General features: G+C 30.4%; 2 protein-coding genes across 4 annotated transcripts in view; both read right to left on the bottom strand.

Moving 5' to 3' along the window:
* Positions 1-41: 41 nt before the first annotated feature.
* Positions 42-12,929, bottom strand: part of LOC112906397 (6-phosphofructo-2-kinase/fructose-2,6-bisphosphatase-like) — a 39,436-nt gene continuing 26,548 nt past the window's right edge. For 2 of the 3 annotated variants that reach the window (XM_025980440.1, XM_025980442.1), the window contains exons 2-6: positions 2,226-2,351; positions 1,492-2,045; positions 1,209-1,427; positions 545-779; positions 42-494 (exon numbers count right to left, since the gene is read on the bottom strand). In XM_025980440.1, coding sequence (XP_025836225.1) covers positions 316-494; positions 545-779; positions 1,209-1,427; positions 1,492-2,045; positions 2,226-2,351 — 1,313 coding nt within the window. In that variant the 3' untranslated portion in view covers positions 42-315. The remainder of the gene's footprint in view (positions 495-544; positions 780-1,208; positions 1,428-1,491; positions 2,046-2,225; positions 2,352-12,929) is intronic. The other variant, XM_025980441.1, reaches the window with a different exon arrangement.
* LOC108733607 (6-phosphofructo-2-kinase/fructose-2,6-bisphosphatase) lies at positions 9,437-12,929 on the bottom strand (the record flags this gene model as incomplete). Its single annotated transcript, XM_025980443.1, is given in 6 exon segments — positions 9,437-9,512; positions 10,938-11,065; positions 11,134-11,368; positions 11,798-12,016; positions 12,081-12,634; positions 12,815-12,929. Coding segments are annotated over 6 exon segments (1,293 nt in total), but the record flags the coding sequence as incomplete, so codon positions are not given.

Below are 12,929 nucleotides of genomic sequence, written 5' to 3'. Positions count from 1 at the left end.
CAATAATACAGTTTAAGTAAAAAAGCGAAGAAGTATACAAAAAAATAATGTGTTCGTAGAAGTTTAGTGATTAATTTCGGAATATATAATCTCCTAAACACTCAGTTACCTACTTATCTTTTGAAAGTATTATTATGATCAAATATTTTGTAATTACAATTGAATCATTAACATTGGTTAAATTTAATCGGTTCAAAGATTGAGTAAAATTAAATTATGAGTAACTACATATTTCAGAAAACGACTCAATTATTAACACTTGATTTTCGTACGTCCGGTTCCCTTTTAAATGTTAGTAGTTAGTAAAAAAGAAACTTAGGAAAATGCATATAAATGAAAAGGGCTTACCATAGGTTTTGGACGATGAGTATCGACAGCTTCAATTGGCAATTTTATATGCTCGACGTGACAACCATAAGCAACAGGCGTTAGCTTGATGACAGTGTGCAAGGGTACTCTTAAATAAGGTAATTCATCTGCAACAATTTGAGTTTCTAGATGTCATACGTCTTTTCAAATTCACTATTGTAAATTATCACATTACCTGCCGATTTGTCAAGGAAATACGCCAATAAACAACGAATGACCGCCTGATGTGACACAACAAGCACATTTCCTTGTCTTTCCAATTCCATTATGACCGGTTCTAATCTCGCCACCAAATCTTCATAGCTTTCCCCTCTTGGGTATCTGTATGCGAATTTGTTCTGATCACGTGCAGAAAAGTCCTCGGGGAATTTTTCACGAATCTCTTCATATGTCATCTCTTCGCAAATTCCCTAAAATTGAAAAAAAAAAATTTACTACTCACTCGTTTACAGTAAAACAAAGTTAAACAGCAAAAATAATTTTAAAAGTAAATTTTATTGTTACTTGAAGGACGTTCATTTTGTTCTTCTCTTCATATCATAATTAATTAATTTCTATATTTGACGTAATGAAGCCTTATGATATGTAGTGAAATACTAGTTGAAATCGGATTAATTTCCAACACAAATTATTGTAAATGAACCTCGATGTACTCTGTTAAATTGTTAACTGGATTCAATGACGCTGGTAGCTAGAAATAACTCGTTTAGCAGTCCAGTATACCGAAAATTACACTTTATTTTTACAATTAGCTATTCTGGAATCCTCTACAGAATCCCTTCTGTTATATTCGTCCACTTGATTAACAGGAAATTAAAAAGAGGAGAAAGAAGACTTACTGCATCAATTTCATTGAGTGCTTTCCATCTTTCCTGTGGAGCTGGTATATCTGCAACTGTTTGTATCGCCCGTTTCAGCCAAGATGTCCACACTCGAAGACCTTCAATTTTTTGTTCTTTAATATAACTGGATAACGCTTTTGCATAAAGTGCTCCCCGACTGCTCAAATTTGAATCGCCTCCGATACGATACATTAAATTCTGTTCACTTTCACCATGCTAGAATAAAAGAGTGGTGCACATTTTCAATATATTCATTTGATATTCAACTAATAATACTCACTCTAGTAAGGTAGATTGTCCTAGGAGTTATATGTATGTTCATAAGATAATAAACTATTCTAGCTTCCACATGTCCCTCGTGCTTGTGAACGACGACCTTCTGACCCGTGTTATAAATTTTCATGAAGGCAATTTTATTTTCACGTTCTTCGTCTAAAGGTTGATATCTTTCTTGGTAGTGTTCTATCCGTTTTAAAAAGTCGGTCAACACTGAGTCCTCGTTCATGTTAGCATAATCCGGACTACTGATTTTGACTTCTTTGATGTTTTGTTCGATGATTTTTGGATCGTCGCAAATCGATTCGACGAAGAAAAGCTTATAGCCCATTTTTTCAACGATAACTTCATAGATCATTTTCCTACGGTCTAGGGTGGAATTAGTGGCATCAAAGACAGCTACTTCTCCACCATTTTCTAACCATCTGATAACGTCGTTAAGAGCCTCGACAGCGCATTGTGTTCTTATCTTCATAGCTGCCATATTATCAGCTCGAAAAAAATCATGACTCTTGTATGCCGTAGTAGCATGTCTACGGTATTCTCCCAAATTAAAAACTGAAAGAAAAAAGTTTTTTGAACATGTTGAAGTTAATTAAAAGCAATACTTCTTATCCTATTATTAATTTTACAAAAATTGTTATTTTTTGTGAAGCAAAAATGACAATGAAATTTATGTTCATGACATGTTATTAAAATAAACGTATTCTGACGAATTCTTATTATTTATTTTATTACCTCTTGTTTTTATTCCTATCCAGTTCAGGTAACGTGACAGTTTCTTGGAAATGTACGTTTTGCCACGCGCTGGCAATCCAACCATTGCAATAACATGGGGACTGTTAACGAAATCTGTTCTTTCCCCTGCAAAAATAATAAAATAAAAATTGTTATATATTTTCCTTTACGATTTACTACTGGCAGTCTTCTAGTAAAGTATTGATGAATTCATCTAATACAGAACAATTTAATCAACTAAAAGTTTCCATTAATAATCTGTTTATCACAAGTTGTCCCTGTTTTTTTTCTGGGATAGTTTTAATCTTTATATTGTGAATTTGAATAAGTAGGTTGAAAGTATCTTAAAATCTATAAATTTTTAATATTCCTTTTAAATATCCAGGCATGCTATTCAAAATTATAAAAAAAATATGTTTTGGCTCTCAGTAAGAATCCCTTTTAAATTATACATATGTGTACACACATTTAATGTGAAATAATTATACATATGTACATACATACATATATAAACATAATAATAACAGATAAAGTTCCATGATTAATTAAACACGCATTAATCAGGAAAGTTACACACATTGCACACTTTACATTCACGTTTTTACTTCGCACTAGAAACTATTGATTTTGAGTACCAATGGCGTAACTGACAATCTCCCTCACTAAAAATTCTCCTGCGCCCCTTTTACTAACGCAGTAAATTTTAATAAATTTTTGATACTTTTGACAGCAGTTCACTTATCAGTTTTTGATTTAACAGGAATACAACACATTTTAGGGCGTTTTTTTTTTCGAACATTAAGTGACTCAAATTTTAATAAAATAATAACAATTTTTATTGTTTATTTAATTGTTTAAATGAGAACAATGCTATACACGTAAGTTCCTTTATTAATTTTTCCATTCACGGACAGCTTCAGTTTTTAAGAAATTTTAAGTGTTAAACAACGAAAAACGTTATCTACGTTTGTAAAATAATCATATCTGAGTTAAGTTTATTTGTGAAGAAAGTGTAAATGTTCTGATAAACACGAAAATGAAAATACATATGTAATACACATACCATTATCGACAATAATTTGTCGCTGAAATTTTACACCACTTCTCAACATTTTTTAATCAATAGGTATCGCGATGATAATATTTTATAATTTAAGAATTCTTGATGATTTTTAATTATATGAACTTATTATCGATAGATGTTTTTATAAGTATTAGTTTTCCAAATACCTAATCAAACGCACAAGCACGAAAGTACCATTAACTCATTTTGTGTATTGAACTTACACTACGTAATATGTTCATGTAACATACTACAATAATGTGTAGATAAACATTGATAATATTCTATCACGTCGCAGGTTTTATAAATACTGAGTAAAAAATGGCATACAAAACACAAGAATGCGTTCGATATGCTACTTATTGTTACATAATAGGCAACAAAAATTGTTACATCAATACTTTATGTTTTATGAACATTTACAATTAACATAACATAAAACCTGCATAATGCGCAATTTCACAAATGACATTTAAGTACTTCCACTTTTGTATGAAATTGTAATAAAACAAAAGTGTACTACACTGTCTATAATAAACATCTACTTTAATTGTAAAACATGGGTAAAGGTCTAGATAATGGCCCGAAGGGGGTGGGGATCGAAGAAGAAGATCTACCCCACCACTGTACCATAAAAAGTTTGTGGCGGTCTCACCCCCATAAAAAGTTATAGGGGGTTCAATGTTAATAAATATGCCAACTTTTATACATGTAAATATTTATACAGTCGTTCTTAAACAATATTCAAAGATAAAACTAATGGAAAAATACATAAAAATATTGAGAAAGTTATATATAGGGTNAAAACTATTAAAATTTGAAAATATATTTTGAAAAATATTCACGTCATAACACCTGTAATTTTTACTTACAGAAATAGCAATTTTTAAATTCAAAGGTGGGGTAGTGGACACCCTTACAACAAAATTGACTTTGTACATTTGTTCACGTTATCTACAAACAAAATTATCAAAATCTCATAAAATAATTTCGAAAACTACGCAAGTTATAACACCTGTAATTTTTACGATCAAAAATTACAATATTATAGGTTCAACATTACAAAACTTTAGGTTCAGTAGGAAGTTGTCACAAATTATCATATCTGACAATCGAATTTTGAAAAATATGCAAGCTATAACATCAGTGGCATTTAGTATCAAAAATGACGAAGTTTTTAATTCACCGGACCCTTATAAAAACCTGACTTCATACTTTTTGTCCCTGTTTGACAAATGAATTTCTAAAAAAATCTATCAACATACTTTGTCTCTGATAAATATGGCACAGTTTTAGGTGCAAAAAAGAGGCACAAAAATTAGATATTACACATTTTGTCCCCGCCCTCTTCAAGAAAAAAAACTATAAATCTGATAAACGAATTTTGAAAGAAATGCAATATGCAACACCTGAAACTTTTACGTTCAGAAATTGCAGAATTTCAGGTTCAAAATAAGGGTACAGAGTACAGTTACATAAGATCTGACTTCACATATTGTCGACAATCGGATTATCGAAAATAACATTAAGACAGCTAATTTTCTATCAGGAATTGCAAAAATTTAGGTTTAAAAGGAGGGTAATTAGCACTCTCTGTAAACAAAACTATCAAATTCTAGCAAAGGAATTTTGAAAAATGAGCACGTTATAACACTTTAAGCACATGCAAAAAACAATGTAGTAGAAAGCATATTTCATATGCAGCCAAACATAGGCCCGTCTAATTTGATTGTCCAAAAATATTCAATTAAGTAAGAAGACTAAGTAAGATTAGTTTTCGAGCTTGTCTATAAAAACAAAAAAAATGGACAGGAACTGAGAATCTGAGTTTCATTGTAATTCAATGACAAATTTGAAATTTCTAACTAGATCAATATTTTAAAATAAGAATGATTTTTTTAATCTGCTGAAATATTTTTAAAATATTTCTGAAACAATAAATTGTACTATTGCGATATCCAAAGGTTACTAAATCTTAAGAGAACTATAGGTAAATAAATAGTTTTGTTTAGCAATTCTTCCCCACTTACATAGTAGTAGGAAACATGGCGCAGTAATAGGGGTTGCAAAATCTTATTTATTGCGAAAATTTTACTATAAATTAAATTTCACAACCTCTATTACTGCTTTATGTTTCCCAAATGATTTTGTGTTAAATTCAATTAATGTTGCCACCTACCATACTGGTTGTAACTCCCAGTGTACTCAAGGCGTCGCTAAGTCACTGTCACAAATTGTTCCTTCAGCAACACAGATCACATTCGATTGTGAGTAAAGACATGTTCCTTCAGGTACTGCTGCATTCTGGGGTGAAGATCACTACAACCAATACCCCACAACATACAGATCCTCAGTTTGTGTACTGGCGTAATGCTCCTGTAAAATTCAACAATACATAAATGTATATAATCAAGTTTTTATCGTAAATAAAATGAAATTATTTTGAAAATATGGAATTCTGAAAGTCATGTTTTTACTACTACTAATGAACAAGTGGACAACTTATAGTTTAAAAAATACGTAAATGTATGTTTAATTGGTTTTTAACTAACCTACTGGAATTAAAATTAGGCAAAATGACGAATTAACAACACTATTCCATAAACAATATAACACAAAAACAGATAGCACATGAGATTGACCACACTTATACATCAAATGTCAAACTAAAACCATAGGTAAAAATTAAAATTGCCTTAGATATTTTTGTAAGCATAATAGATAAACGTAAAGGGATAACCATAGATGCTCAACATACTACAACCATAGATATAAAGAATTAATTGAGCAATATCCTAATGAAATTGACTACCGTCTAGAGAGAAAACAATCATACGGCCAATACCTGCCTTTTCCTTTTTCTTTATCCCATTTTTCCGCTCCGGTAGGACTTTGACGTACACCAATCAAAATTCTAGACGATCGCACTCTCTCTCACGTTTCTGCCTGAATTACTAAATACAGAATGCGGAGTATATTCCCTGTCTATAGTAAATAGATTTCGCTCTTGGCGAGTTTTACTAATCGTGAACACTTAAGCAGAGTGAATTACATGTAATAATTATTGAATATAAATTAAATAAGATCAAAGTCTAACTTTCAAGATTAATAATTAAAAATAAAACAGTGCACAAAAACTTACAAAAAAACATATTTTGCGTTATTCGATTTCTTTTTATTACATCAGATTAAGTTATTATTTAACATTTTCATTTTTATTCATAAAAGTACAAGTATACTATTATACTAATACATATTTACACAACGGACCTACATAAATTACACAAAACACAACACTTGAGATGATCAACATGTCGTTTAAAAAAAAAATAGGTCAACATATATCGTAGAATTACATCAGTTGTATATAGGTATTTTAGTTTCGAGAAAGTAAGTGCCCAGTCCACTGTCGACGATTAACAAGTCGAAGTGAGATGAGAAATCACAATTACGGGAAAAGTTACGAAAATATAGGCACCCTTTTTTTCAGTCGTTCTCAAAATAAATATGTGTCCTTACATTCAATGCTTTTTTCTGAACTTTTCCTCCAATTCACCAGGAACCTTGAAAATGATTCAAAACTTACAGTAACATTCAGTTAATAAAATAAGGCGCTAGCAATCACACTTTAACAAAAACAAATGTTTGTTACTTTTAAAAACACTTTAACTACATATTATTATTGTTGCAAGGCTTAATATTTTATGTATTACAACAGCAAACATGAGAAGTTAGTGTGTTTGGAAACCATACTGCGCCACCATAGATTTCTAGCTTTCCTAAAACATTATTGTAATCATGCACAACGCAGAAATTTATGACAAGGAAAATTACAAATAAATAAATAAAAATAATTTTGACCATTCGTTAGTTTTTATTTATTTATAGACAGTTATCTGAAACTGTTGCCAAAGAAAAAGTTAAAATAACTTACAGAAATTTGGAAATCATTCAACTTAATTTCTTTTTAGGCAAGTTTAGTTCATAAATAATAAAGTTGTCATTTCTGTCTATTCATTTTTCTCATTTACTATAAGTACAAGTACAATAATTTTGACGAAAAATAATAAATATAGTTAAATATCTTCTCTGGGGTTACCCATGATAATACAAATAAATTAATTAATAAAAAAGCATTATCGCTTATGCAATACTGTGATAAGAAAGACATTATTAGTAAATTAAAGAACTTAATTTAAGAAAAACTGTAGAAATTTCTAAGGACTACGGTTAATAAGACTATAATAACAATCAGTTACACGTTATCCAATTTTTTTATATATATTGCATTGTTCCATCTAACTGTTCTAATAAAATTAGTATTTTAAAAAAAATTCGAATAGTCAGGTTTGATCATCAAAGCAATCTTATATATTGGAGATTCTAAATTTTATTCATTTCAAGAACAGTATAGGAAACAATAACAGAAAACTTCATTCATTTTCATATTTGCCTCAACCCTAGTCCTCTTTAGAATTAACAGAAGACACAGAAATACCTTTCTTGTTAAATTGACAAAGGAAAACTTGAACTAAAAGTTGTTTATTTACATTACTATCCTGCTCTTGATATCATTCACAATTTTCTTGAAAACCAAAATTATATCAGCTTATCATTCTTTAAGTAGAAGTTATTTCTCACAATAATACAGTTTAAGTAAAAAAGCGAAGAAGTATACAAAAAAATAATGTGTTCGTAGAAGTTTAGTGATTAATTTCGGAATATATAATCTCCTAAACACTCAGTTACCTACTTATCTTTTGAAAGTATTATTATGATCAAATATTTTGTAATTACAATTGAATCATTAACATTGGTTAAATTTAATCGGTTCAAAGATTGAGTAAAATTAAATTATGAGTAACTACATATTTCAGAAAACGACTCAATTATTAACACTTGATTTTCGTACGTCCGGTTCCNAAAAATCTTTATCAATAGGGTAGGTTAGGTTAGGTTATCGGGTTTTGTTCAAGTGACCACCCTCTTTCGATTCCCCACCTCCACCCGCTTGAAAATATTTTTTTATTGAATTTTATTTGAATTATAGTGTATGAAAATTGTCAAAATGATCAACTTTCAACCCTCATACCTTTTTAGGGGGGGGTTAGACCGCCGCAAATTATTTATGGGGTTTTACTCAGGTGACCACCCTCTTTCGAGCGCCCCTTCCCTTCATCATCTAGACATTTACCAAAACATGTTTCAGAAATTTTGTTTCGTTTTACCGCATATTTTTTGTGTAGCTACGTGTCTGTATTGGTGATGCATTCATTTTTTTGTACTTATCTTTTTATACTTTCATAGCAACGAACTTTGAATTTCTCAATTTGCAAGTGGAATTTATTTTTCTAATCAGAATCTGTTTTTCGTAATTTAAGCATTTAAAATTCTGTAACTATCAACAAATTCGACTTTGATAGTAAGATAAAAGTCCAATATTGCAATAGGTACATGCAAATTAGGTTCAAAATTTTAACAATTTGTTTGCGTAGGTATCCAGTTGTGTTATCATAACCGCAAGAAGTACATTAAGCAAATTAAATGTAAAATCGTTTTTTTTATAAATTCACCATTTAGTTTTGTAAAAGTTTGGACAATTATGTGAGTTATTGGTAGTTAGAAATAAACTATAAAATGTATGATATTTTATTTTACACAGAAAACAGTGTAAACTCTAAAGTTCACAATTTAGTTTTCAGACCCGTTATGACGAATTAAAAGTTCAATGTACATACGAAACGTATCCTTTGTAAACAAAACACCAAAAATACGCAGTTNAAAACAGTGCACAAAAACTTACAAAAAAACATATTTTGCGTTATTCGATTTCTTTTTATTACATCAGATTAAGTTATTATTTAACATTTTCATTTTTATTCATAAAAGTACAAGTATACTATTATACTAATACATATTTACACAACGGACCTACATAAATTACACAAAACACAACACTTGAGATGATCAACATGTCGTTTAAAAAAAAAATAGGTCAACATATATCGTAGAATTACATCAGTTGTATATAGGTATTTTAGTTTCGAGAAAGTAAGTGCCCAGTCCACTGTCGACGATTAACAAGTCGAAGTGAGATGAGAAATCACAATTACGGGAAAAGTTACGAAAATATAGGCACCCTTTTTTTCAGTCGTTCTCAAAATAAATATGTGTCCTTACATTCAATGCTTTTTTCTGAACTTTTCCTCCAATTCACCAGGAACCTTGAAAATGATTCAAAACTTACAGTAACATTCAGTTAATAAAATAAGGCGCTAGCAATCACACTTTAACAAAAACAAATGTTTGTTACTTTTAAAAACACTTTAACTACATATTATTATTGTTGCAAGGCTTAATATTTTATGTATTACAACAGCAAACATGAGAAGTTAGTGTGTTTGGAAACCATACTGCGCCACCATAGATTTCTAGCTTTCCTAAAACATTATTGTAATCATGCACAACGCAGAAATTTATGACAAGGAAAATTACAAATAAATAAATAAAAATAATTTTGACCATTCGTTAGTTTTTATTTATTTATAGACAGTTATCTGAAACTGTTGCCAAAGAAAAAGTTAAAATAACTTACAGAAATTTGGAAATCATTCAACTTAATTTCTTTTTAGGCAAGTTTAGTTCATAAATAATAAAGTTGTCATTTCTGTCTATTCATTTTTCTCATTTACTATAAGTACAAGTACAATAATTTTGACGAAAAATAATAAATATAGTTAAATATCTTCTCTGGGGTTACCCATGATAATACAAATAAATTAATTAATAAAAAAGCATTATCGCTTATGCAATACTGTGATAAGAAAGACATTATTAGTAAATTAAAGAACTTAATTTAAGAAAAACTGTAGAAATTTCTAAGGACTACGGTTAATAAGACTATAATAACAATCAGTTACACGTTATCCAATTTTTTTATATATATTGCATTGTTCCATCTAACTGTTCTAATAAAATTAGTATTTTAAAAAAAATTCGAATAGTCAGGTTTGATCATCAAAGCAATCTTATATATTGGAGATTCTAAATTTTATTCATTTCAAGAACAGTATAGGAAACAATAACAGAAAACTTCATTCATTTTCATATTTGCCTCAACCCTAGTCCTCTTTAGAATTAACAGAAGACACAGAAATACCTTTCTTGTTAAATTGACAAAGGAAAACTTGAACTAAAAGTTGTTTATTTACATTACTATCCTGCTCTTGATATCATTCACAATTTTCTTGAAAACCAAAATTATATCAGCTTATCATTCTTTAAGTAGAAGTTATTTCTCACAATAATACAGTTTAAGTAAAAAAGCGAAGAAGTATACAAAAAAATAATGTGTTCGTAGAAGTTTAGTGATTAATTTCGGAATATATAATCTCCTAAACACTCAGTTACCTACTTATCTTTTGAAAGTATTATTATGATCAAATATTTTGTAATTACAATTGAATCATTAACATTGGTTAAATTTAATCGGTTCAAAGATTGAGTAAAATTAAATTATGAGTAACTACATATTTCAGAAAACGACTCAATTATTAACACTTGATTTTCGTACGTCCGGTTCCCTTTTAAATGTTAGTAGTTAGTAAAAAAGAAACTTAGGAAAATGCATATAAATGAAAAGGGCTTACCATAGGTTTTGGACGATGAGTATCGACAGCTTCAATTGGCAATTTTATATGCTCGACGTGACAACCATAAGCAACAGGCGTTAGCTTGATGACAGTGTGCAAGGGTACTCTTAAATAAGGTAATTCATCTGCAACAATTTGAGTTTCTAGATGTCATACGTCTTTTCAAATTCACTATTGTAAATTATCACATTACCTGCCGATTTGTCAAGGAAATACGCCAATAAACAACGAATGACCGCCTGATGTGACACAACAAGCACATTTCCTTGTCTTTCCAATTCCATTATGACCGGTTCTAATCTCGCCACCAAATCTTCATAGCTTTCCCCTCTTGGGTATCTGTATGCGAATTTGTTCTGATCACGTGCAGAAAAGTCCTCGGGGAATTTTTCACGAATCTCTTCATATGTCATCTCTTCGCAAATTCCCTAAAATTGAAAAAAAAAAATTTACTACTCACTCGTTTACAGTAAAACAAAGTTAAACAGCAAAAATAATTTTAAAAGTAAATTTTATTGTTACTTGAAGGACGTTCATTTTGTTCTTCTCTTCATATCATAATTAATTAATTTCTATATTTGACGTAATGAAGCCTTATGATATGTAGTGAAATACTAGTTGAAATCGGATTAATTTCCAACACAAATTATTGTAAATGAACCTCGATGTACTCTGTTAAATTGTTAACTGGATTCAATGACGCTGGTAGCTAGAAATAACTCGTTTAGCAGTCCAGTATACCGAAAATTACACTTTATTTTTACAATTAGCTATTCTGGAATCCTCTACAGAATCCCTTCTGTTATATTCGTCCACTTGATTAACAGGAAATTAAAAAGAGGAGAAAGAAGACTTACTGCATCAATTTCATTGAGTGCTTTCCATCTTTCCTGTGGAGCTGGTATATCTGCAACTGTTTGTATCGCCCGTTTCAGCCAAGATGTCCACACTCGAAGACCTTCAATTTTTTGTTCTTTAATATAACTGGATAACGCTTTTGCATAAAGTGCTCCCCGACTGCTCAAATTTGAATCGCCTCCGATACGATACATTAAATTCTGTTCACTTTCACCATGCTAGAATAAAAGAGTGGTGCACATTTTCAATATATTCATTTGATATTCAACTAATAATACTCACTCTAGTAAGGTAGATTGTCCTAGGAGTTATATGTATGTTCATAAGATAATAAACTATTCTAGCTTCCACATGTCCCTCGTGCTTGTGAACGACGACCTTCTGACCCGTGTTATAAATTTTCATGAAGGCAATTTTATTTTCACGTTCTTCGTCTAAAGGTTGATATCTTTCTTGGTAGTGTTCTATCCGTTTTAAAAAGTCGGTCAACACTGAGTCCTCGTTCATGTTAGCATAATCCGGACTACTGATTTTGACTTCTTTGATGTTTTGTTCGATGATTTTTGGATCGTCGCAAATCGATTCGACGAAGAAAAGCTTATAGCCCATTTTTTCAACGATAACTTCATAGATCATTTTCCTACGGTCTAGGGTGGAATTAGTGGCATCAAAGACAGCTACTTCTCCACCATTTTCTAACCATCTGATAACGTCGTTAAGAGCCTCGACAGCGCATTGTGTTCTTATCTTCATAGCTGCCATATTATCAGCTCGAAAAAAATCATGACTCTTGTATGCCGTAGTAGCATGTCTACGGTATTCTCCCAAATTAAAAACTGAAAGAAAAAAGTTTTTTGAACATGTTGAAGTTAATTAAAAGCAATACTTCTTATCCTATTATTAATTTTACAAAAATTGTTATTTTTTGTGAAGCAAAAATGACAATGAAATTTATGTTCATGACATGTTATTAAAATAAACGTATTCTGACGAATTCTTATTATTTATTTTATTACCTCTTGTTTTTATTCCTATCCAGTTCAGGTAACGTGACAGTTTCTTGGAAATGTACGTTTTGCCACGCGCTGGCAATCCAACCATTGCAATAACATGGGGACTGTTAACGAAATC

Source organism: Agrilus planipennis, unplaced genomic scaffold, assembly GCF_000699045.2.
Source record: "Agrilus planipennis isolate EAB-ADULT unplaced genomic scaffold, Apla_2.0 scaffold41, whole genome shotgun sequence".
Lineage (NCBI taxonomy): Eukaryota > Metazoa > Arthropoda > Insecta > Coleoptera > Buprestidae > Agrilus > Agrilus planipennis.
This window is presented reverse-complemented; position numbering and strand designations above follow the sequence as displayed.